General features: G+C 41.5%; 3 protein-coding genes across 5 annotated transcripts; all 3 read right to left on the reverse strand.

The window, feature by feature from the left end:
• Window positions 1-1,791: 1,791 nt before the first annotated feature.
• LOC115751320 (glycosyl hydrolase 5 family protein-like) lies at window positions 1,792-4,158 on the reverse strand. Its single transcript, XM_030689186.2, has 4 exons — window positions 3,691-4,158; window positions 3,183-3,430; window positions 2,494-3,014; window positions 1,792-2,409 (listed from the first exon to the last, which is right to left on the reverse strand). The coding sequence occupies exons 1-4, from the start codon at window positions 4,102-4,104 to the stop codon at window positions 1,988-1,990; spliced, it is 1,605 nt and encodes a 534-aa protein (XP_030545046.1). The 5' UTR covers window positions 4,105-4,158; the 3' UTR covers window positions 1,792-1,987.
• Window positions 4,159-7,049: 2,891 nt separating this feature from the next.
• On the reverse strand, window positions 7,050-9,121 carry LOC115751330 (cytochrome P450 86B1-like). Its single transcript, XM_030689214.2, has 2 exons — window positions 8,344-9,121; window positions 7,050-8,177 (listed from the first exon to the last, which is right to left on the reverse strand). Exons 1-2 carry the CDS (start codon window positions 9,039-9,041, stop codon window positions 7,289-7,291), a joined length of 1,587 nt encoding a protein of 528 aa, XP_030545074.1. The 5' UTR covers window positions 9,042-9,121; the 3' UTR covers window positions 7,050-7,288.
• A 4,388-nt stretch (window positions 9,122-13,509) lies between these two features.
• LOC115751324 (E3 ubiquitin-protein ligase RGLG5-like) lies at window positions 13,510-17,622 on the reverse strand. 3 transcript variants are annotated; one of them, XM_030689199.2, is made up of 12 exons: window positions 17,447-17,622; window positions 16,634-16,921; window positions 16,011-16,095; window positions 15,791-15,931; window positions 15,593-15,706; window positions 15,394-15,491; window positions 15,092-15,171; window positions 14,869-14,974; window positions 14,630-14,757; window positions 14,341-14,515; window positions 14,127-14,183; window positions 13,510-14,023 (listed from the first exon to the last, which is right to left on the reverse strand). In XM_030689199.2, the coding sequence occupies exons 2-12, from the start codon at window positions 16,895-16,897 to the stop codon at window positions 13,943-13,945; spliced, it is 1,329 nt and encodes a 442-aa protein (XP_030545059.2). In that variant the 5' UTR covers window positions 16,898-16,921; window positions 17,447-17,622; the 3' UTR covers window positions 13,510-13,942. The 3 variants fall into 3 exon arrangements, with proteins under 3 accessions (XP_030545059.2, XP_048135923.1, XP_030545057.2); XM_048279966.1 differs by lacking the exon at window positions 17,447-17,622 and adding an exon at window positions 17,246-17,436 and having other exon boundaries at window positions 16,634-16,922; XM_030689197.2 differs by lacking the exon at window positions 17,447-17,622 and adding an exon at window positions 17,072-17,436.
• Between the last annotated feature and the right edge of the window lie 5,753 nt (window positions 17,623-23,375).

Here is a 23,375-nt window from a genome sequence, read left to right on the forward strand (position 1 = left end):
GGTGCTACAGTAACTTTCCGCGCGTGCCACATCAGCTTTCCGGCGTGCTACATTAACTTTTCCGGCATGTCGCGTCAGCTTTTCCGACTACCACGTCAACATGACACTCAAGTGAACGATTTTTGAAAGTTATGACACTTAAGTGAACGTTTTGAAAGTTATGGCACTCAAGTGAACACCGTACAAAAGTTATGACACTTCTAGTGTACTTTTCCCGCTTTCTTGAATCAGGGTGTAAGGCCTAGTCCAAGATAGTTCCCGCAAGGTTTAGGTAATTCTCATTTAAAAAAGCAAAATTTGACCTTATTCATATAGGAAGAGAAGCAATCATGAGAAAAGAAAATTTGGATGACTGTGAGAATAATCGTATGTTATGAGTCGCATAATTTTAAAAGGGTGGGTTTCACAATAATTTTTTATTTTTTATTTTTTAGCAAAAACCTTGCCTTGTTTTGATCGATGGTTCACTGCCCGGGCAAACAAACAGCACAACAATCGCCCAAAGATTGTTACAGTCAATTCTCTTTATTAAATATCGGTGTGATTTTGTTCTTGGTGTTGTGTAATAGATGGTGAATAACCTCTTTCTCTGAAAATAAGTCCGACTAACGTAATCAAGACTTAGCATAGCAAAGTTGTTATTTGAACAAAACTAGATCTTGCACTATCATTGGCTGCCTATCATGTACCTTCCCATTTTCTAGAAGATTGTCTAAATTGATTTTTTTTTTTTTTTGTAACACATTAAGGCATCCCGTTAACTTATGATCTATAATTTGATGACCGTGTTCATACCACTCCGTCCCGAATAGTCACTGGGACCAATTCAGCCTTTAAATGCAAGCCAAATACGCAGTGACCCATTTAGACTCATTCTTTATATGTCTTCCTCTTACTGTGTAAACACTGAGCAACGGAAGCCAGTTGCAACTACCGCTGAACTGAACTACAATATATGAATGAATCTTCCTTCCAATCGGGTTAAAAGCAAGGAAAATCAATGTTTAGACAGATGACAAATTATGTCTGTAACTACCATGGGAATAACCTGACCTGGGCACGTCCTTGAAAGGCTTAACGAAAAGCTGGAAGCTAAGCTTCCATAAGTCTTTTTAGTATTTTCCTCCTATCAAGTAAAGAAAAAAATAGCTTGGTAGGGATTGGGGGGCTTTAGGGTCGGCCTTGGACCGACATTAGATAATTTTTGGGATTTGCTGCCCGTTTTGTTGAGAGATAGGTGAAACCAGCCTAAAGTTGCAGTAATAATTGGGTACTCCATAACCGCAAAGCCTAGAAGTAGAGCCATCAAATAGGTAGGTCGAGTCGAATTTGGGTCGGGTCAAAAACGATCTAACGCATATTGACATATTTAATCCGTTTTGACTCATTTTTATGCTATACAAATCTAACGACCTATATCCGACCCAACTCATATTGCTAAAATAATTCAATAATAAAATCCAATTTAGTGAAAATTGTTTCGTGTGTGTATGTACATATATATTGCTAAAATAAAATTTTATAATTAAAAAAAATTCTGAATGTATGAAAATATTCAAAAAATCTATTTATGACTCACTTAAGATAGTTATCATAGCTAACTAATTTATGACCTACGTAAAATCCATTTAGGACATATTAAGTTTCTAAGTGACCTATTTATGATCTACTTTAAAAATTTAAGCAACCGATTTATAACCCACCAAGGCCACCACCATTAAATATGGGTCAAATAAATTTTAGACTCATTTTGCCATCACTATTCACGAGTCTCCCCGGTTGAAATTAAGAATGGGACAACCTCAACCTCAAGTCACTGACTCCCACCAACCAGCATACTCTTTAAAAATCTTCAAGGTCCACATAAAGCAGGAACCACCACATAGATTATTGAACAAAAAGAAAAGAAAACCAGCAGAATTCTATTCTTCTTGCACAGTAAAATTATCCAAATTTGGAAATTTTTGTTTTTTTTTTTTTTTTTTTTTCAGAGCCGGGTTCTGTCCACCAGCTTGAACCACTGGCTTGCCGGATCGCAGGAGCTGTCGTCGCTCAGGCACTTGCAGGCCTCGACCACCACGGTGTTGCCAGCGCTTACGCCCAAGCAAACGGTGCTCCCGTCTCTGGCCTTGGACGACAGATGCATCCTGGAGGCCGATATCATCTCCCACTTCACGCCGGGGTCGGTCGGGGTCATTCCCAGGCTCGCCGGACTCCCCAGCTCGACGGCTCGCAAATACAGAAGCTTCCCCACGAGCTGCAGCGCGTTCTGCGGCGTGTAGTTCCACGGCTCCGAGTATTCGCACGGACCCAACACTAGCAGCGAGGACCGCGATCGCCTCAGTATGCACAGGCCGGTCAAGGGGTGGAATATGACCTTGTGAGCAACTGTCGGTTTCCCTCCTGGTCCTGCAACGGAAGAAGATTTTCAGAAACTAGAAGCCCGAGAACAAATCAGGAGCGTGTATACAGGGAGCTTGAAATATTTTATACCCTGGAAGGGTGATTGAAGGGCCGATATTCTTCGCAGGAAGGTCGAGTTCCGAACGCCGGACCAATCGTAGTTGAACAATCCGTAGTACTCCTCCATCCCTACCACTCCTTGCCTCAAGTAGTAACTCCCTTGAAGGCTCCACAACGCAGAGTCCCAGTCAAATTCAGCGGCCATGGCCATGAAGCAATTGAAGTACCTATTATCATTCACATTGATTCCTCTTTCATCGATGCCGAACTCGCTCACAAACAAAGGATATCCTTGTTCCAGCAAGAACATGGACTGGCCCATCACGTCGTTCGACACTGCTCCGCACACGTCGTTCGGATTCCCAGATTGCCATGCCTGGCCGTTGGTGAACCCGTACCAGTGCATCTCGAACACCAGTTTCTTTGTGAAAGAGAGGCTGACAGGCCTGTTCCGGAGAAAGGAAAGGTCCTTGTCGTAATTGAGGCCGGAGAGGATGACGAGAACGTTAGGGTTAGCCGCGTGCACGGTTTTCGCACCTTCTTGCATATACCTGTACATAGCAACCCCGTCGAGTCAAAGCCGACGCAGCATTAGCAGTTGTTATTGTACGTCTTGAGATTTATGAGCACATTGACTTCTTACCAACCAATGCCAATCAAGTAGGTTTCTGAAAAAACACTTCCGATTCGAACATAGAATTAAGAGTGATGCGACATACTTGTACCAATCATCCACATTTTGTCTAGGACCGCGAAGCTCGTTCCTCAAGCTCATGCCGATCACATTGCTAAAACCGGTGGCCATCGTCGCCATCTTGTGCAGACCTTGGATCCAAACTTGTGGGTCGAAGTACTTGTCGCCAAAAAAGCCATTGCCGTCGTCCGCGCTGCAGCACCAACCCGGCGTGGTTAAATGATTGTCGAGTATAACCATCACTTTATTGTTTCTAAGGCTTGTCATCATGGACTGAAACAAGATATTTCCGAAAAGGACATACATTAATACATGATGGCTTTGATAGTAATGAATGTAATTACTAGTACCATTATAAAAATTCAACAATCTCTTCCCCCAATCTTAGTACTATTGAATTACTTACGACAAGACTTAAAAGGCACTAGCAACTATTACTCATCTCTTATCATATTAAAAACTTCATATGCATAGGACGCAAACTGAGCAATGTGTTAGTCCTTCCAAATAGAAGAGACAGAAACTAGTGTTACCTTGTAGGCTTCCATTAGAGGAAGATTAACAAGGGAGGGGTTGTTGGACTTAATGCCGACGAGAGCTTCTGACAGTCCGAGGTTCTGGAACGATCGCTCCACGGTAAGAGAAGCAAGTGTCTCATTCATCGGCAATTCAAGGGCCCACGTGAGCCTCACGCAGTTGAACCCCATTTCTCTAATCTTCTTGGCGATCGCGTCGGCCGGCCGCTCGCTCAGCCCCTCGGCCAGCAACGGCTTTAGGTGCGCCGGCCAGTTCACGCACGTGAGCTTCACCCGTCTCCCGGTCTCATCGACAATCCACCGGGAATCGGCGTAGAGTCGCTGAGCAGCCACAGGCTTGAGTTGGGTCATGGGAAAGGTGAGCATTGCCAAGATTGGCAGGAGGAGATGTAGCATTGGAAGCGCTCCCATGATGGGTTTTCTTCGCACTCTCTATGAGCCTTCCTTACATGGAAAACAGAAAAGAGCGTGTATAATGTGAATGAAGTCAGTCCAATGTCAAGGTGTGCCTCATATAGAGGGTGTCAATTCAACCACTTGGTCAGTAGTCATTAATGCAATATAAACCGGATATTATTGGAGAAGTCGAGACAAAAAGCCTTCAAAAAGAGAGAAAAAAAAAAGTCGTTTGGTAAATTAAAGAATCGAACTTGGAAATGTGTGAAGGAGAGGAATTCCAAGGGGGCATAGAGTTTCATGGTCGGTTTGGTTAACTGTTATTTCCAAACTCTTTTTGCACATTTTCGGTTTAGCATATTAACTGTGTTTTTCTTTTTCTGGGTCTTGTTATCGATTGCTCTCGGAGCAAATGTGAAGTATATTATTTGTATCGCAAAAAAAAAAAGTACATTATTTAAAATAACCTTAATTTTTTGAAATGTCAATAGAATCTTTTCTTTTTTTTGTAAGTGAGGAGTGAACGAATGAATGACCCATATTAACAATTTGAAGTACAGAAGTCACACGATTGTTACCCGATGCCCTATTTGAGGCATAAACACTTCATAGAAGTACGAGCTCATTGCTGCAGCCCCACTGCAGTGCAATGCTAGAAATAAAAATTGTTAGATATGCTATGTTGGATGATCTTAGTACTATCTTAATCCACGAAAAGTCACATTCACGCCAAAAGTATGAACCGGGAAGCTCCGCATCAAAATCACACTATTAGCATTTCCTAATAAGTAACTCGCAAGAACGAATGTGACCAAAAAAAAAACTCGCAAGAATGAAACATGTGACCCCTCGAACCAAACTCATATATTTCGTGCAAAATTTGTGGCTTCTGTCTCGATAAAAAATGAATATATTGCACTCAGTACAAAGACCATGATGTTGAGCAGTTAAATCAAATAATTAATGTTAGGCATTTTGCATTAAAAGCTATGGTTCATATCGAGTGATTTTACTTTTGAAGATTTAGAGACTGGTCATGTGATTTTTACACCTGTTCTCAAAAGGTCCGAGGACCTCAATTGGATCCTCCTTGTTGATTAATCGCTGTTTCGCCAGCAGCAGACGTCAGTCGCACCTAATTTATAGCTGCGTCAATCGCCGGGGCCATTTGCTTAGCCACACGCAATAAATGTACTCGGAAACTCGTATGTAGTGATTAGTACGTCACAAAGTTTTTTTTTTTTTGGTCTAAAACGTTACGAAGTTGAATTGATTTCGAGGATGACTAAAGTGAATGGTCCAAATATGGCAAGTACGATTGGGGATCGTTAATTTGTCGGCGGACTCTGTAAAGTTGAACAAATTATATTAACAAGTCAGAATACTTGCTGGATCACTTCGCAATCAGGAAAAAAAAAAAAACCATATTTCATAGGGGTGTCAAAATCCAACTGAAAAATGGAATCGAATCGCTAATCGAACTAAGTTAAAAATTTTGTGTATTTAAAAACGATAATTTAAGTGTCAACTCCGAGTGAAGTTGCCAAAATTTCTCGTCGTTAGCACTAAAGTGATCGTTTTTTCTTCGATTTGGCACTAAAGTGATCGTCTTTTACATCACTAAAGGGCCAATTTTTTTGAAAAACTGTTATTTAAGTGCCAAGTCTGGTGAGGTTGTCGAAATTTCTCGTCATTGGTACTAAAGTGATCGTTTTTTTTCCAATTTGATACTTAAGTGATCCAAAAAATATATATATTGACACCAAAGTGAGCGCCATAGTAAAATATTGGCACTTGAGGTGTCCTTAACCTACTTAGGTTTAGTTCGATTTTCAGTTTAGGTAATTGAAAAATAACCATTCCTTTTTTTTTAGTTTGGTTAACCAAATTACACTAAAACGCGTTCTTTTTTTTTTTTTTTTTTTTTTGGTAAGGCTAAAACGCGTTCTTTTATTTTTCCTTTTTCTTGCTTTTCTTTTCTTTTTGTCTTTTTTGGAGCTAAGGGCTTAGACGAGGGCCGCCACGCCCTTGTCGGCACCAGACGCCAAGTCCGGTGTTGGCGAGGGCCAATGAGGGCTTCATAGCACTCTCTCGGGGGCCGATAGAGGTCGTCGGCCCTCAGCCCAAAAAAAGAAACCCAAAAAAAAAAAGGAAAAATGAAAAGAAAAAGAAAAACCAAAAATAGAATTCAACTAAACTAAATTTTTGGTTCATTTGATATTCAGTTTAGGGTGAGATACGGTTCAATTCAATCTTGCACACCAACAGTTCAATTTTCTTGAAAAATCGAAGTGAACGGAACCATTGACATTTTCAAGAGGAGTGCTTGCATCTAGGAAATTAGTACTTTCAAGGCATACTTAATTAGTTTTGACAAGTATGTATTGAGGGCACTCTTTAGGGTTTTTTCCAAATTAAAATTATATCTTATGACTAGTGCTTTTATTGAAAATTGTACCTTGTTTTTGCTCGAAATCAAGGTTAAACCATATCAAGCCCTAGTCGCCATGCCGCGAGCTGGAGTTGGTCAAGCAATATTGATATCTCAATCAATTCACAACTTTCGATACATGTAAACGAGCAATCACGAGATATATTGAAACGCCAATAAGATAATCGTGCGGGTTAAAGGGTTATCAGTCGTCGATCAGTAGTACCTCTATAATGAAATTTGGGCTAAAATTCACCTACATAGAACTTCTGTTTCACACGGAACTCTCATTGATGGCTCATTCCATCTCAACCCCACTGATATGTATTTACTTAGGTCGATGATTGAGAATTGATTAAGATGCCAAGGGAAGTATCGTCCGTGGTAATGGATCTTCCTTGTAAATGTATCAAATTGCGTAATTCCTCACGTTCTACTTCATAAATTCTAATGTGATTTGGACCTATATTATGTCTAACCTTAGCTGAATAATCTATTTATATGATCGATAAAATAATCATGTAATGTACCTTGACACACTATACATACACAAAATAAAACCACTTCTTGAAAGATTTCTTTGCCACTTTTTCTTTTGTACTTTTTTTACGAGATGAGTAGATAGTAATCAATCAATGAATTATGACTTGAGGAGTTTTTCTTCATGTTTGTCTTTGAGCTGCGATATACCGAATACATCCGTCATCAGCAACACTGGCCTCTAAAAGTTTACTCTTCACCGCCACAAGCACACACCGAACTCGTTGCTTAGGATTTCATGGCCACAGCCACCCTCGGCCGAAGAGTCACCGGCAGCCCGTGCTTCATGTAGAGGGTGGTAGTGAGCTTGGGCACTGCCCTGTGGCCTTCTGCCACCACCACCGAGTACCTCCACAGCACCGTCGCCGCTACCATCTTCATCTGCATATAGGCGAACTTCTTCCCCACGCACAGCCTTGGGCCGGCATTGAACACCGCATACTTGAACTGGCTCTCGCTCACCAGCCCTTGCCCGTCATCCCTTAACCACCTCTCCGGCCTGAACTCCTCGCAATCCCTCCCCCACAGCGCTTCTATACGCGCCATTGAGAATATGCAGAACATGGCTCGGTCACCCTGTTTTAGCTCGGTGCCGTCGGGAAGCACGTCGTCTTCTTGGACCTCCTTTAGCTCCATTGGGACTGCCGGGTACAGCCTCAGAGACTCTGATAGCGCGGCCTGCAGGTACACCATGTCGGTCAACTCCTCCGGTGTGAATACCACGTCCTGATGCATTTCCTGACCCACCGGAAGGCGTCGCCGTAGAATAATCTGGTGGATCTCGCTGAGGGCTTTGGCTTCTACTTTCGGGTGCTTGTATATCAACCAGAAGAACCACACCAACGCGACGGAACTCGTGTCGCGGCCGGCTAAGATGAAGCTAACACAAAAATCTCTGAGGAACTTGTTGGAGTAGTTGTGGTTGTTGTCCTCCATGAGCCGGGACAGGAGGTCGGACCGGTCACTCAACCTCCCAAGCTTGCTCAGCTCCGTCCGACGGTCTGACACCGTCTTGTCGGCGAAATTATGGACGATCTCTACAGCTTCCTTGAGCCTCCTCTCGTGCCCGAGCGAGAGAAACCTCAGGGGCTTCCACACAAAAGGAGGCACCATGAACCTAAACAGAGGATACTTCTTTGAATCAGTTACTTTATGGACAAATAAAGTGATAGCCGCTTTTTAAAATCACAATGTTTTACATTAGCAATATTATATATTTTTGAAGTAACAAGTCTTAAATTAATCAAAAAGTGATGCAACTACTGTATGAGATACGTCCCAACCTGAGCAGCGTTAGTTCGGTGGCCTCCTCGAACGCCCTAGCAAAGAGCACATCTGGCAAATCGACAGTCAGGCAGCCCGGGTCAATACCAAGGGCGGCGGTGCAGATGTTGTCGAACGTGAACCGGAGGAGGACGTCCTGGAGGTCAAGCGGCGGCTTATCGTCTCCTGGGGGGACGGCCCTTGCCTCCAGAAGTTTAAGGAGCTTGCAGTGGACGAGCTCCCGCATGGTGTCGTACGAGTGCCGCACCAAGCGCGAGGAGTGCATCTCCGATGTAGCGAGCCGCCGCTGCTCCTTCCATTCGGCATCATCAGCATTGAAGATCCCGCCACCAAGCAAGTCGCTGAACCTCTCCCGGTAATACTTGCCCTTTGGGTAATTACCGAACCGGGTCCGTACCATGTGCTCGACGTTGGCAGGGTCCACCGTGATGATCCCCCGAGCGCCGCCAAAGGCCACGCCGCGGTACCGGAACGTGCCCCCAGCCTTCGCCAGTGCCCGCGTCACCCAGTCATAGAGCTCGTACTGACAGAATAGAATAGTCGGGAGGATCCCGAAGACCGGCCACAGCATCGGGCCGTTCTTGTTCGTCAGCCTCTCGACAACGCATGAGAAGATGAAGTAACCGAAGAAAGCGATGGTCAAGTCCCAAAGAGATACATGATGTGCATGGGATTGCAGCCACTCTATTGCGGTCATCGTCCGATGTTATTCATGCAATTGAACTGCGGATCTGAAAATAAATGGAGCAGTTGGAGTGGGATCCCAAAACTAAATTTGGAGGGGTCACGTGTTTCATTCTTGCAAGTTACTTATTAGGAAATGCTAATGGTGTGATTTTGATGTGGAGCACCCATCTGTTCATGCTTCTGGCATGGATGTGATTTGTTTAGATTAAGATAGTACTAAGATTATCCAATCTAGTATGTCTAACATTTATCCTCTTGCATTGCACTGCAGTGGGATTGCGGTGCAATGCTAACAAACGTGGGACTCCTCGTACATCAAATTGTCAATATTGATCGTTCATTCGCCTGCTCTTCGCTTACCAAAAAAAAAGGGGAATCTATCAATGAGTGTCCCAGGGACAATTTGTAGTTTTCGAAGTACTGATTGTGCTCATGTTATGTACAATCAGTTTAAAAATTAAGTTATACCAAATCATATACTTAACAAGTGTTTCGACGACAATATTAACGAGACCAAGAAAGGAAGAGATATTTAATATTCTAAACCAAAAATATGCAAAAGAGTTTGGAAATAAACAATTAAGCAAACCAATTAGCTAACTCCATCCCACCCTATGATGAGCCAGGATCAAACTCTCCATGTGATTCATAGTTGCCTTACTCATAACTTCCTTGTACGTAGACAAAGTAGGGGTGATTGGTTCCTGGTCCGATCCGGTTCCCCTCAAGAATTGAGAACTGGACCGGTGGTTCCGGTTCTCAATTTTCCGGAACCGGGAACCGGACCACCGGTCCGGTCCAGTTCTCGGACGGTTCCATTGGATTGAACACATGCCAAAAAAAAAAATTGTACCATTCTTGGACGGTCCCAATCTAGAAAATATAGAGACTGGACATTAAAAAATTTCGAGTTCATTTCCTGAAACGGGTCTTCCAAGGCAAAGTTGAGAACTTTTTGCAAGATTGTTTCCAAAATGCATATGGGATTCAAGCAAAAACGATCTCCCTTTGGGTCAAAAACGGCCCGGGAACCAATCGAGGCAAGATCGAGAAAACTCCATGCACATGGAGTTTTCTTGATCAAAATATTAAAAAAAAAATCGATCAATCCAGTCCGGGCAGTCCGGTCCTGGCGAACCCTAGAACCGAGAACCGGACCACCGGTCCCGATCTGGTCCGGGCGGTCCCGGTTCGGGTGGTCCGATTTGCTCACCCCTAAGACAAAGCGGATTCGGAATTGTCTTTCATTCCAAGGCATAACCCGTATTGGTTGGCGTGAGCTATAATTCCCTAATTTGTAGGGATTCTATTTTTCCTCCTAATTTGTAGAGGATCCTTTTTCCTAATTTGTAGAGGCTTGACTTATAGAAAAAGTCCATCTGATTGTATATTTATGGTCATGTACATACTTGATGAAATAACGAAGAAGAAAGAAAAAAAGAGAGAGGGTGAGGTGTTTGATCGAGTACGTAGGTATATTGCCGAACCTTGTTAAATCGTATGTTCTTTATGTTCTTTATTTCCTTTTCAACATGGTATTAGATCCTAAGATTTGCTTCCTATGAGTACTGTACATCAATCCCTGATTGTGGCGGTCCCACCGGCCGCCCAATGTTGTCTTCATCTTTCACCTTGTTCTCATGATCGACCTTGTCCCATGGCGGTAGTGATTGTCCACCAAAATCAAGGGGGAAATTCGACTACGGAAGCACTTTTGGAGAATTTGACCACCAAATTGATTCAGATTCTGACTCAGAACCGGACTCCACCGACACCGCCAAATGATTCATCTCCATCACAGATTGCAATTAAGTTGGATTGAACTAACTATGATTTATGGTCTCGGGTTATCGAGATGTATGTCACAGGCAAAAACAGGCTTGGATACATCAATAGAGACCTCCCTCGGCCTCTACCTACAGACCCTCAATTTCAAAAGTGGAAAACTAGAGACTCAACCGTAAAAGGATGGCTAATAAACGCCATTGACCCAGCTTTAATCAGTAACTTTATTCGTTCCCAACTGCGAAAGTAGTTTGGGATGCAATGGCTGCTACTTTTTTTTATCGGATTGATGCTTCTTAGGTTTATGATTTGAAGAGGAGTGTGATTTGAATGAGACAGTCTGGATGACCTATTAAAGCCTACTATAACAACCTTCAAGGGCTGTAGAGAGAGATTGATTTTCGCCGCCCAAATCCGATAGTATGCCCAGATGATATTGTGAGATACAATTCAGCCATTTAGGAGGATCATGTGTACATTTTCCTTGATGGTTTATATGATCGCCTAGATAAGATACGAGCTGATGTGCTATAGATGCATCCATTCCCTACGGTTGAGCGGGCCTATGCTCGGGTTCGTAAGAAGGATATGCGACAAACATTGATGTTGATCAATGGGAATACTACCCATAGTTCCGTGGCGATGTTATCGTAAGGAGACAAACCTAGCCTAGGAAAAGCACAAGAGCCTATAGTTGAGCAAGCCTATGCTCGGGTTCGTAGGGAGGATATGCGATAAACATTCATGTTGAACAGTGGGAGTACTACCCACGGTTCTATGACGATGTTATCGCAAGGAGACAAGCCTAGCCTAAGAAAAGCATAGGGACCTAATTTACAAATGGCTAAACTAGGAGGTAGACGAACCAATACAGCCCCGAAACAGAGAACTTCTCCAAGTGGTGGCTTCCCCGCGATAGGAAAGCACGTGGGTCCTGTCGGGCGGGGGGTCTTAAGAGGGCAGCACCTTTTAGACACCAAAGGTTTTTTACGACTTAAGCCCATAATTTTTCATTAGTAATTTGGGCTTAAGCTCATAAATAGCTACTATATCTACATATATATACTTGTAATTGAGTGATGTAATGAAAGATGTGATGTCTTGGACGTAGCCCTAGTTTAAGGATAAATAAAGGTAAATAAGAATAAAATCTCGTGTCTCAATTTCTCTTTCTCGCTACACTTTATTTCGATTTGATTGTGCACCGAATCCTAATACAAGTAATGGATTGAAACGTAATGACACTCAAAAAATGTCGCTTGATAGTTCCAGCACTCAAGTGATCTAATGGAAAGTTCTTCTTCAATAGAATCTTTAAAATATGTTCTACTGGTTTCCTAGATCGTTCCAGTTAAGGAGTTAAAAATTTGAAAACCTGTTTTTATCTTTTCCTTATTCATACGAACTTCGACTCAAGTGAAGAAGAAAAAGATGAACCCAACAAAACAAAATTGAACAAGAACCCTAGTGAAGCAAAATTGAACAAGAAAAACAAATTCAACTTCAGGTCTAAAAACCATAATCAACGAGAAAATTATCAAAAAAGTCTTAAATCTATTACAATTGAACCAATTGAGTTCTAAATCGTGTTTTTTTTTTTTTTTGCCAATTAAGTCTTCAATCTTTTGTTACTGTGCCAATTCAGTCCACTTTACTAGCCAACACTAACGTGGATAATTCATAATAATATTTTAATATTTTATTTTATTTTATTTTTTTCCTTATTTTTTTCTCCTCCTCCTCTTTGCTACTTCGTCGGAGCTCGTCGGCCACAGTACAGTAGGTAGGAAAAGAAAAGGAGAAGAAAAAAAATAAAAACAATATTAAAAATTATTCACTTCAATATCGGGGACGTCACGAATTGGCATGATTGGAAAAGGTTAATAACTCAGCTGAAAAAAAAGAAAATTTTAGGACTAAATAGCACAATTGCAATAGGTGTCTTTGATAATTTTTCCAAAAATCAAGTGATCGAACCCTCGTGTGACCATCACTCGGGGCCACGGCCACGGGCCCAGGTTTCGGCACGTGTACTCCGACATCCAACTTAGCAATCCGATTGCCAATGTCAGCGAAATCGACCCATAAAAAAAGTACAACAGATAGGATCAGCGTAGAAACATTTTTAAGAGGACCACCGGCGGCATCATCTCATGTTTCATGCAGTAAAGCCACATTGGTGGGGACGTACATGAGCAGATCACGTACTTTTTTTTTTTTTCTTTATGGTAGTTTCAGAGGTGATCCAAAGTTGTCTCCCGGAATCTTGTGAACGATCTGGAGAAAAGGCGTCTGTCTATGAAAAACTAGAATCTGTTGTTCCAAAAGTGTTTCCTTAGCATCTGAGAGCGGTTACCAGTAGTCAAGAAACCTTGGAACATATCTGGGCATATATGCCCTTGATTCATAGTAGAATGACAAGCTACGCATCAACCCTCTGTTGACAAGGGCTCAGCGTAATCCATCGGGGCGGAAAGGAGTGTCTTCCCCGGCTCCCGCTACCAGTTTTTGGTTAGAAATCTCCTAAGCTACCACTTCAAACTTGTATTAAGGTGGAAAAGCTATGCAGAGGTTTTCTATAGGGTGATACAGAGGAGAAATACACTGATATGCACAGTACACTGGACAAACATGGGAGGAGTCGAAGACTGTCAGAAGCAATTTCAAAACAAACCTGGAGAAAAAAAAATAGCTAGTGCTTTGAATTATAACTTTACTTGGAGGACATCATAAGTACATGCAGCCAAACTTTGAGTCTCTCTCAATAGAAAAGAGCCAAGAGAGATAAGAGTTTGGAATTTGGAAATGGACCTGAGCAGCTGTTAAACAGGGCAGGAAAAAAAAATGAAAGAATGATGAACCGGCATCTTCATATTTACATCCGCCTGGCGTGACTAATCCCTACATCGGCATTCTCAATCACCGAAGTACTAACTTGAAAATAATCAAATCTAAAACGCCTTTGACGAAGCTAAGTAGATGAATTGACAGTTCAAAATTTCTACCTCGTACTAAGAAAGCATCAGCAGTCCTTTCCCAATAAAGATGTCAGGCTGCTACCTTCCCTTCCCTTAGCAACACATACTTGGAATCGAAAGTCTTGGAGATATGGTGGAGCTAGGCACATCAATAGAGCTTTATCCTGGTGTGAATGGAACTCCGGCAAATGGGGCACAGTTCAAGGCCATCACCGCACTCGCAACACGTCTGCGAAATCAAAGAAACGGCGGTCATCATGTAAAACTGCTAACCATGACCAACCGATGCCCAATAGGGCCAAGATGGAATTGAAAGGGGTTTCATAAACTACCTGGTGACCGCAGCCAAAAGCCATGTCCTTTGGATTAGTGAAACAAATTGGACAAACCTGTAAAAGACGAAGAGAAAAGCAAGGTGAAAACATTATCAAGTTATGTACAATTGCCAGTTATTTACCAGTGACAACTACATGTTCTGATTCACCAAAAGCATTCAATGTTATATTTGATATAAGAGAATTCAAATCAGGGAAAAAGCTTGCTTACCTGATTGTCGTTCCGATAGCTGGAAGTAGGGGCGCTCGGGGTCGGGATATAGCCGCCATAGGTAGTGTCTGGCTGAAAACTGCTTGAGTGGTACGTCTTCGAGACCCTCACTGGAGGTGTAACATAAGCAGGTGGAGGAACAGGTATTCTCTCCGAAGCATCCAGTCTTTGGCGCCTGTCGTTGCAAAGCCCAGAAGGAAAGGGAAAATTAAAGCTCGCACAGCAAAAAGAACAACATCACAAGCAAATATACAACCAGAAGACACACGAACAAAAACACAAACCGTACCCTAATAAGCCCAGCTCAAGAGTCGCCTTGTACTGAGAAGGTATCTCCATCAAGGCCGACAGGGCAAACTCCGTCTGCTTTCTCCGTGAATCCACGTTTTTCGACATGATCTCAGTGAAGTTGACAAACTAGCAATAAATTAACAAATTTCTTTCCCTGATAAGTATTGAGTCGAATGTGCGGCAATAGCTTGAACATTGCAGATATGAAAAGCTACTTCACGATTAATGGCTCTCTACCTGGAAGTTATCAAAGGCACGTGCAGGAATGTTGTCGTCGAATTCCCTCATCATATCCCACGGGCCATCTCCAACCCCGACTAGAACTATAGATAAAGGGAACTCGCTGCAAAGGATGAGCAAGCACACTCAAATCATGTCCCAGAAGAGAGTTGACAAGAAGAGAGGATCGACACATATGAAACCGAGGACAAGCTTAAGAGCAGAGACTGTTTCTGTTTACCTTGCTCTAACTATTGCATCAACAGTCATTTGTTCTTGTAGACTCAGATGCCCATTCTGCGTGTCGACACTTCTCGTCACCTTGGCAAGCCATATATAACGTTAAACCGAATGAAAGCAAGAAATCTTTAGGAATCTTAAGCGAGTATACTGTCACTTCAATTCACATGATATATTTCCCATAGAACAGACAAAAAAAGAAGATCAACAGCCAGTATAAGACAACCAAGCCAATACTTCCTTCTGTCTAACATAATGTGTTGATCGAACCGCAGAAAGCAGACAGTTTCTGTTAGCCCTTACCTGTCCATCGGCGATTATCAGCAAGACGTGATACTGTCCGCCGCTTTGCTCGACAATTGTCATGGCCATCTCGATGATGGGAGCGAAAGATGTGGGTCCTATAGCAGGAACAAAAATAGGAAAGCCATGAGCAAGCTGGAGACCAAGTAACCAGTACATAAGCGTTTATCTGTTCTGCCACGGTAAGCCAAAGAAGCACCTGCGAGCTTAAGCTGTGGAACAATTTCTCTGTACCGTGTCAGAAGCTCTTCGAATCCATTGCAGAATCTATCATCTGGATAGAAACTGAATACGTCTTGATCGTGCGTCGACGCTGCAAGCACGAAAAGCTAAGTACTCCCTGAAACATATTCAAGTACACACAGGAAAAACTAAGCACAAGCCCAGCAAAAAATACCGTCTCCGAATCCATAACAGGGGATCAAGTTGTCCTCATCGAAAGCAGATAGTGTCTGTCCAATGATTGAAATCGCCTGTTCATAGGGGTTTCTACCATCCCCGATATGGTGCAAGCTCCGCCGGTGAAACGACCTAGCACCTGATTTTCGAAAGGGGTTTTAGCCTATCAAATTCGAAACCGATTGAAAACTTCGAAAGGATTGAGCGGTAACAAAGACCTGTCCACTCATTGCTCTTCGTGAAATCAATACCGACGATGAGGTTAGAGGACTCGAGGCCAGCTTGGGCGAGGGCAGCAGTAACCTATTATATAACCATGATCATATTAACATCGGAACATCAGTGACTTGTAAACCGAGGCATAGCTTCTAAAAGATTAACCAGCAGTCCAAGAATCGAGTCCGAATGCTGCCACATGGATTATCCGAACTCCTCAATCGTCTCCACACAAAATCTTAGAAGACAATGATGGCTGGAGAAATTTACTTACTTACTTATTCTCCATAAGTATGCTGGATAGTTAACAAGAAACCTCTCAGCCTATCCCGAGTTTGCAATCCCAAGTTCATAGTTTCCTATATTGCATATCCCCTAACACCAATTTCATCGTGAATTATGTGCAAATTTTGATTATTTACGATCCTTTGCGCTTATTTACGACGAAAATAAACCGAAAGCACCACACAAATTATTCACAGAAAAGAAACTTTCACTGTTCATCCGACAATTTAACGAGCTCACAAAGTTTTAGGCATGCCTACACAAACAGAGCCCAAAACGCACGAACAGGCACATCGCACGTAACACACTTCGAACGAGAGAGAGAGAGAAAGAGTCTCACCTCGTCCAAGGAGCGATAATTGTCGGCAATCCTCGAATACTTCCGGTCCAGCCTCTTCTTCATCGGCTGCGGAGCCTGCGAACCATAACCACCACCGTACGAAGGCGCCGGAGACGGGGCGAAGTCATGCTGAGGCGTGTAATACGAGCTCGGCTGAGCGTACGACGGCGGCGCTTGGGAATACCCGTATTGGCCCCAATCCGAGCCCGTCGACCCCCCACTGCCACTGTATTGCCTCCTCACCTTTGATCCTTTGCTTCCCATCTCGATTTTGTCCTTGCACAAAGTCTTGAGCACAGAGAGAGCTCTATTTATTACTGCTACTGCTTCTGATTAAAATCGAACGAGAAACGCCCAAGAAACTGTCCCGAGGAATCTGGGTAGCAAGAAAGTTATGATTTTAAATACGGAAAATGAAGATTCAAAGAGCTTCGTTACCCAGAAACTTTAAGGGAGAAAAACAGGGGACGACGAATATTCGACGAAAACGTGTACCAATTTGGAGCTATTTATATGAAAGAAACGATGACTTGGGAAAGGAGCGTAAAAAGGGCCGCGTCGCGGAGACCGAGACTGGTTCAATATCAGAGATGAAGACGACAGGCACCGTCTGGGCGAGATCGCGGACGACGAAGCAGAGTAGATGAAACCGTCCGCTCTGTTCAAGCACCCGAGAAACAGAGACTTGGTGAATGTCAAGAGGAGAGAGAGAGGGAGAGAGAGAGAGAGAGAGAGACGCAGGAAGACGCCAGTGGGAAAATTCAGACTCAGAAGATTCAAGAAAAGTACAAGCAAGAGAGCTACGCACGTAACCTGTCAAGCCAAGCTTAAGGAAGCGTTTTTCATAAAACGGGGTCTCAAAGTCAACTCCGACTCCCGAGTCTTCGTCCCTAATCCAACTCAAAATTTGATAAATAGATAATTTTCTTATAGATCAAGTCGCGTTTGACCTGTCAAGAGGAAGATCAGATGATTATCATCATCATCTTCATGGCATCCAGAGCGCTCTCTCTCTCTCTCTATCTGCGGATTTACTGCAGCTTTGTTTACCGGGATTTCCCCCCGGCTCTGGAGCTCTGATCCTTAACACCGGACGCCATTAATCATTATCTTCTTCCTTAATTAATCTTATCCTGATTATTTAGTTTAGATAAGAGACTACAAACGAAATTCGAAGACAACTTCTTTAAACCCACCCAAAAGCATGCCCAAATTTTTAAACAAACAAAAAGGATTTGATATGCCACAAGATCCTTTTAATTTAAAAGGATGAGCGTAGCTACACAGTCAATTCATAAATATCTTTGGCATTTCACTTGAAATTAAATCTTCCTTATCTAATGGGAATTTAAAATTCGTTTTTCAAATTGCTCGAATCGCATTTCTCGATTTTCCTTATCGAATTTTATCAGATTGTTTCGGAGCGCGCACGCATGCACCCCACATCTTCTTTACCGTATGTTAAGAACTAATTACGGACGACGACGCAGTCCGAAAAAGTCACGCAAGGCAATTACCGTTTAAGAGCAGATGTTTACTTACGAAGATTAATTTGGCGTCCTCACCGGTATCACCCAGCGATGTACCATTTGTGACAATCCGATATGTTTAACATTCACCAAATTCTCAAAAGGGCACTCTCAATAATGACGCGAAAGAATGACCACACGACAAGGGTATGCTAATAATTAATGGGTAGATACCAAAAGTTGAAAAGTCAAGTTTGTTTATGAAAAAGATAGACTAGCATCCATGACCGCAATACGCGCTTGTACAAGTGTAACATCATGTCCCACATCGCCTAGGGAGTGAGGTCTTGGATGGTTTATATGACTAGGTCCTCCTTAGACTTGCAAGACGAGTTTTTCAAGGGTTGTATGGGCGACCCTTGAAGAAACAAAACCGTAAGGAGTTGACGAGCCTTATGCTGCACTTCAAAGCAGACGATATCTTGCAAGTGATGCAACGGAGGTGCGGTGGACCCATGCCGTTACAACAAGTGCTGCTCCATACATAATAACCTTCACTCACACATGTTATGTATGGTTTCGACCGCTTTAACATGAATATATTCTTCTGATCAAAGGTTGTAGTGTGCCGAGCTCTATGACCAAACCTATCCATATTTTCTTGTTGTCTATTGCTCGGCACCGGGAAAAAAAGGACGCTTTCCATATAATGACACAAAGAAGAAGAAACATGCATTTACTCTTGCAATAATGTCTGGTGGGACATATCCTTTATAAAAGAGACAGTTTAGTTGAAGAGGATTCAAACCGGTTCTTGAAGCATATCTTGACTATAAAACCAACCAAACTAAGTTAGATACACGTTGAAGCAGTTCTGACAACTCCACCTTGAACACTTGTCAATAGGTGTTTGGGCAGGTCCGCCTCTCGTGGAGCCCAGCTCATCATTTTTTTTTTTTAAATTTTAGAAAGAAAAAGATAGGGCTGAAATGTTTTTTTCTTTTTATTTTTATATTAGAAGAGCAGTTCATTGCAGTGCAGCAGATATAAAGAGGCGGAGACGCGTTACTTGGAAGAGGAGAAGAGTCGGTCCAAATTGGATTAGGAAACTTTGTCGGAATCAGCATAAATCTCAGTATGTTTGTCCGCAAGACCCAAGATCCACAAGTTAATCGGTTTTGTTCGTTGAAATCCTTCTCCAAATTGTTTCTCAATTTCTTTAGCAAAGTCAGAGATCTTACTTGTTTCTTTATGTTGATATCACTTCGTGACGATAATATATTGCTATTATGCTGATGTGGAGACCTTCCAGTTGTGTGACTCGAAATAAACTATTGCTTGTCGGGCTATTCTTTATGAACCGTGGAGGTTTTTTTGAACGATCCTATGATTTTCTCCACATCGGGCTTTCCACATAAAATCTGTAGATGTTGTTTCTGCCTTACTTTAATTTTCATTTTTCAACACTATATCTGCCGTTTCTGGTTGATATTGCCGAAATATTGCGATCGGTTGGTGCCGGGGCCAATTCGATATCAATCGATTGAGTTTTGGAGGAAGACATTGATTCTGGACAGGATACGTAGTAAATCGCTGCTCATTCTCCCCAACAACATTGGAATTTGGAACAACACCACTTAAAACACTCATGTCTTTGTTCTCCTCATGTGGAGATCATCCTCCCCGTCGACTGGAGCTTTCACCTTTATACTAATGGAGGTGTTTTCTCAGCCGGGCGCTTGTTTCTCGGTACGACAAGAGAGTGGTTGGCACAGGGAAATTGGAGGTGTGAACGTGGCTTTTTTAAGGTTTTCTTTTGGGTCCGAATTGAGGAAGGAACGTGTAATCAAACATGCAAGGACTTGGGACTTGTTAGGTTTCGGAGATATTCCATCTCCATCATCCGTGTCACATCATGCACGACTAATTCAAATGTAGACAGATGACCGGACATTGATCATAGACAAATGATTGAAACAGGAAGAGAGAGATATTTGATAATGCACGGCAATTGACTTTGTCGTTCGAACTTGCCCCCGAAGCAAGGCCAAAGAAACAAAAAAATTGTTCTTGCTAGGCATGAAATGGAGTTGTGATCTGTGCATGGAATATCGCGAATTCCATCCTAAACTTGTGATACGATTTTAAATTCAGTTAGAATCTTTTTAGGTGGATCAAAATAGTTATAAATCGTTGTAGGACAGAATGAGAAAAAAAAAACGTAATTTTAAATCTTTAAGAGAAAATGCGACAAGTCATCTTTGATTAAGTCTTTTCTAAAATCGCTGACATGACAGTTTATTAATCGCCTCCGGTCCTATGTGTTGCAGTCAGCAAATATGACATGGACAAATTCACTTGAAACGACAATACTTTGCTTAATTTCGTGATATTTTTTTTTCATTTTTTTCATTTCTTTTTATCTATTTGTTTGTTTCTTTTTCTTTTCTTTCCTTCTTATTTGGCTATTGTTCGTCTTTTGTTCTCTGTTTCTTGCAAAGAGCGCAAAAATATCCACTCCACAAGCCTCTACAACAAACAAGTTTAATAAATCTAGTTTTCTTAGAAGAGCCTTCTTTTTCTGATAAAATTCGGGAGTTTGTAATTTCAAATAGGTTAAATTGTTCACATATTATTTATAAAAAAGACTATTCAAGTTCAAAAGTAAATCTTTTGAAATTCCACTCATGATAGCCTACTTCAATCCCCTTATAAAAATTTCATTATTGGGTTAGCTCTACACTTCACCTTTTCATAAATTCATTTGGAATAAGAGTTGAGTCTTTCATTAAAAAATATATCTTTCCTATTTTGGGATGACTCGAAAAGGGTTTTTCAATAAATGAAAAAGAATGAGAATAAAAAAAGGAAAGAGGATGAGTAAAAAAAAATTCTACTATCTAAGAATTATTTGAATCAAGGATTCATCTTGTAAGACTAATCCGATCTTATCCATTGTTCGAATTTCTTTTCTAAATAAATCATGTCCAAAACAGTATTAAAGATCTCATCGAAACTTACCATAGTTGCATCCGAACAAAAATATCCAATTAAAAATGTGAATTGTATAACTAGTAAATTTAATTGTAGTAGAGAGGTATATTCGAAATTTTGGAACGTGATTGTGATTTATAGTATATAGTAAAGTTAGCTATGGTACCAATTATTAGTTTTATAAAAGTTGAATATGTAACAATATAAATTTGTAATACTATAATATTTTGGAAAACCTTTTAGTTTTTACGAAGACCCATACGAAACATAGGCAACAACACCGGTCTAGACCTATTTAAATTGGTCAATCAATTATAAATTCTAAAACACATTAGATTATTACTTAGTTTTTACCAAGGTCCAAATCTAATCTAATCTAATCTAATCTAATCTGTCAACATATATATATATATATAGAGAGAGAGAGAGAGAGAGAGAGAGAGAGAGAGAGAGAGAATTTGCTCCTCCTCATTAGTAAAATCAAACATCATGCATCCTAAAATCTATTATACCATTATTTAGTTCTCCTACAAATATCCAAATCTAATTTGTCACAAAAATCGAGTACACCCCTAACAGTACATTACATACTTGCAAAATAAGGTTGCTCCAAAATCCAAAGAGACCCCTACCTGCTCAAGCCTCAAGGAAATATTTTGAATATGCTACAAAAGTACAGAAAGCGTCCTTGTGTCTTCAAGGAAGAAAATGAAAAACACCCAAAACACTCACCATGCGAGAAAAATTCGGCAGATGATGGCTGATGTACGAGGTTCCCTAAGGGCGTTTATACATTCTAATAAATGTTCTGTTCATGTTCAAGACGTCTACTGCATGTCGATGCCGCTGTCTGAATTTGACTTTTCGTACATGTGCATTCATTGGCAATCTACCACTCGCCGGTCATCACTAATGAAGCCGCGTTCACAATTGCAATCTCGTGTGCTGACCGCTCTCTCGTCGAAACCAGAAACGAACATCCGATTCTGACCATTTTTGTTTGTTTAATGAATAGACCCTTATCCCAGATGGCCCCAGGCTTCTGGGGTGTTGGATTGTTGCTTCGTTTTCTTTGACAAGAAAAGGACTAGGAATGGTGTTTTGTGAACTATGCAGAGATTTGACCAGAAAAGAAGGGGATTGTTTGAGTGTGTAAGCTGAGAAAACGAGTGAGGGATTGTTGATCTTTGTTCGAATAAGAGAGATTAGGTGTAGTTGACAACTTCAAGTATGTGTTGGGAAACATCCATATGATATCTTGAGGACGATACAATATTCTAATATGCCAACACGCGTTATTGAGTGTGCCGAAGATATCCATAGATCATAGGTGAACGGTATCGGCAATAGAATGGCTAAGAGTGATAAACAACCTTTGCTCTACGGAAGGTGAATGAGCCAATGGACATGAGATATGTAGACGAGGGGATGGGAGTTAACGATAGTGAAGAAGTTATGGGATGAGGAATGGATCGATGTTCGGGAGGATCTTGTGGATGATGGATCAAACTAGAAGATGTGTGATTGTTAAAAAAAATTTTGATCGACCGATAGAAGATGAACAGACTAGAGGACATGAAGATGCTAGTAAGCTTCGACGGGCCGCGGGGATGGCGACAAACTAAAGGTCATGCGATCATCGAAGAGCTTGGATGGATGCAATAGAAGGTGAGCAGACTACACAATATAAGGATGTCGATATGCTCCGAAGTACCAAAATGTTGAAACTTGGATGGGCCTCAATATATAGAAGCTTGGATGGACCTAACTGCAAAAGGTGTTCTCTCTAGAGACAGAGTAGTGGTTCTAGAAGCGGTAAAAGTAAAAAAAAAAAAAAAAAGTCCTATACCTATTGCATTAATACTAATTTAGTCTCAAATTTTTTAATTGGATCAATTTAATCATAAATCTCTTTGCATTAGTATTAATTGAGTTGACTCAGCTAATTTTGGCTAGAATTCATTAACGTGAACGTCGGTTATCCTATGTGGCACCGTCGGTACTAACATAGATATTTTATTTCGACGTAAAGGACACGACAAGTATAAATACCCTCCTTAACTTCTATTCAGATGTCTTGTATATAATAATAATAATAATAATAATAATAATAATAATAATATGTGATCTTTGACATGTCCCCCTTCTTCCAGGTCCATCACAAGGAAAATGAAAACCAAGATACAAGAAGAGTAACAGAGGCTTGACTGATAACTCGAATCAAGTGCCTATGTGTCACTCTTACAAGGAACACGAAAAGGACCTTTTTCCTTACCTTG

Source organism: Rhodamnia argentea, chromosome 1, assembly GCF_020921035.1.
Source record: "Rhodamnia argentea isolate NSW1041297 chromosome 1, ASM2092103v1, whole genome shotgun sequence".
Taxonomy (NCBI): domain Eukaryota; kingdom Viridiplantae; phylum Streptophyta; class Magnoliopsida; order Myrtales; family Myrtaceae; genus Rhodamnia; species Rhodamnia argentea.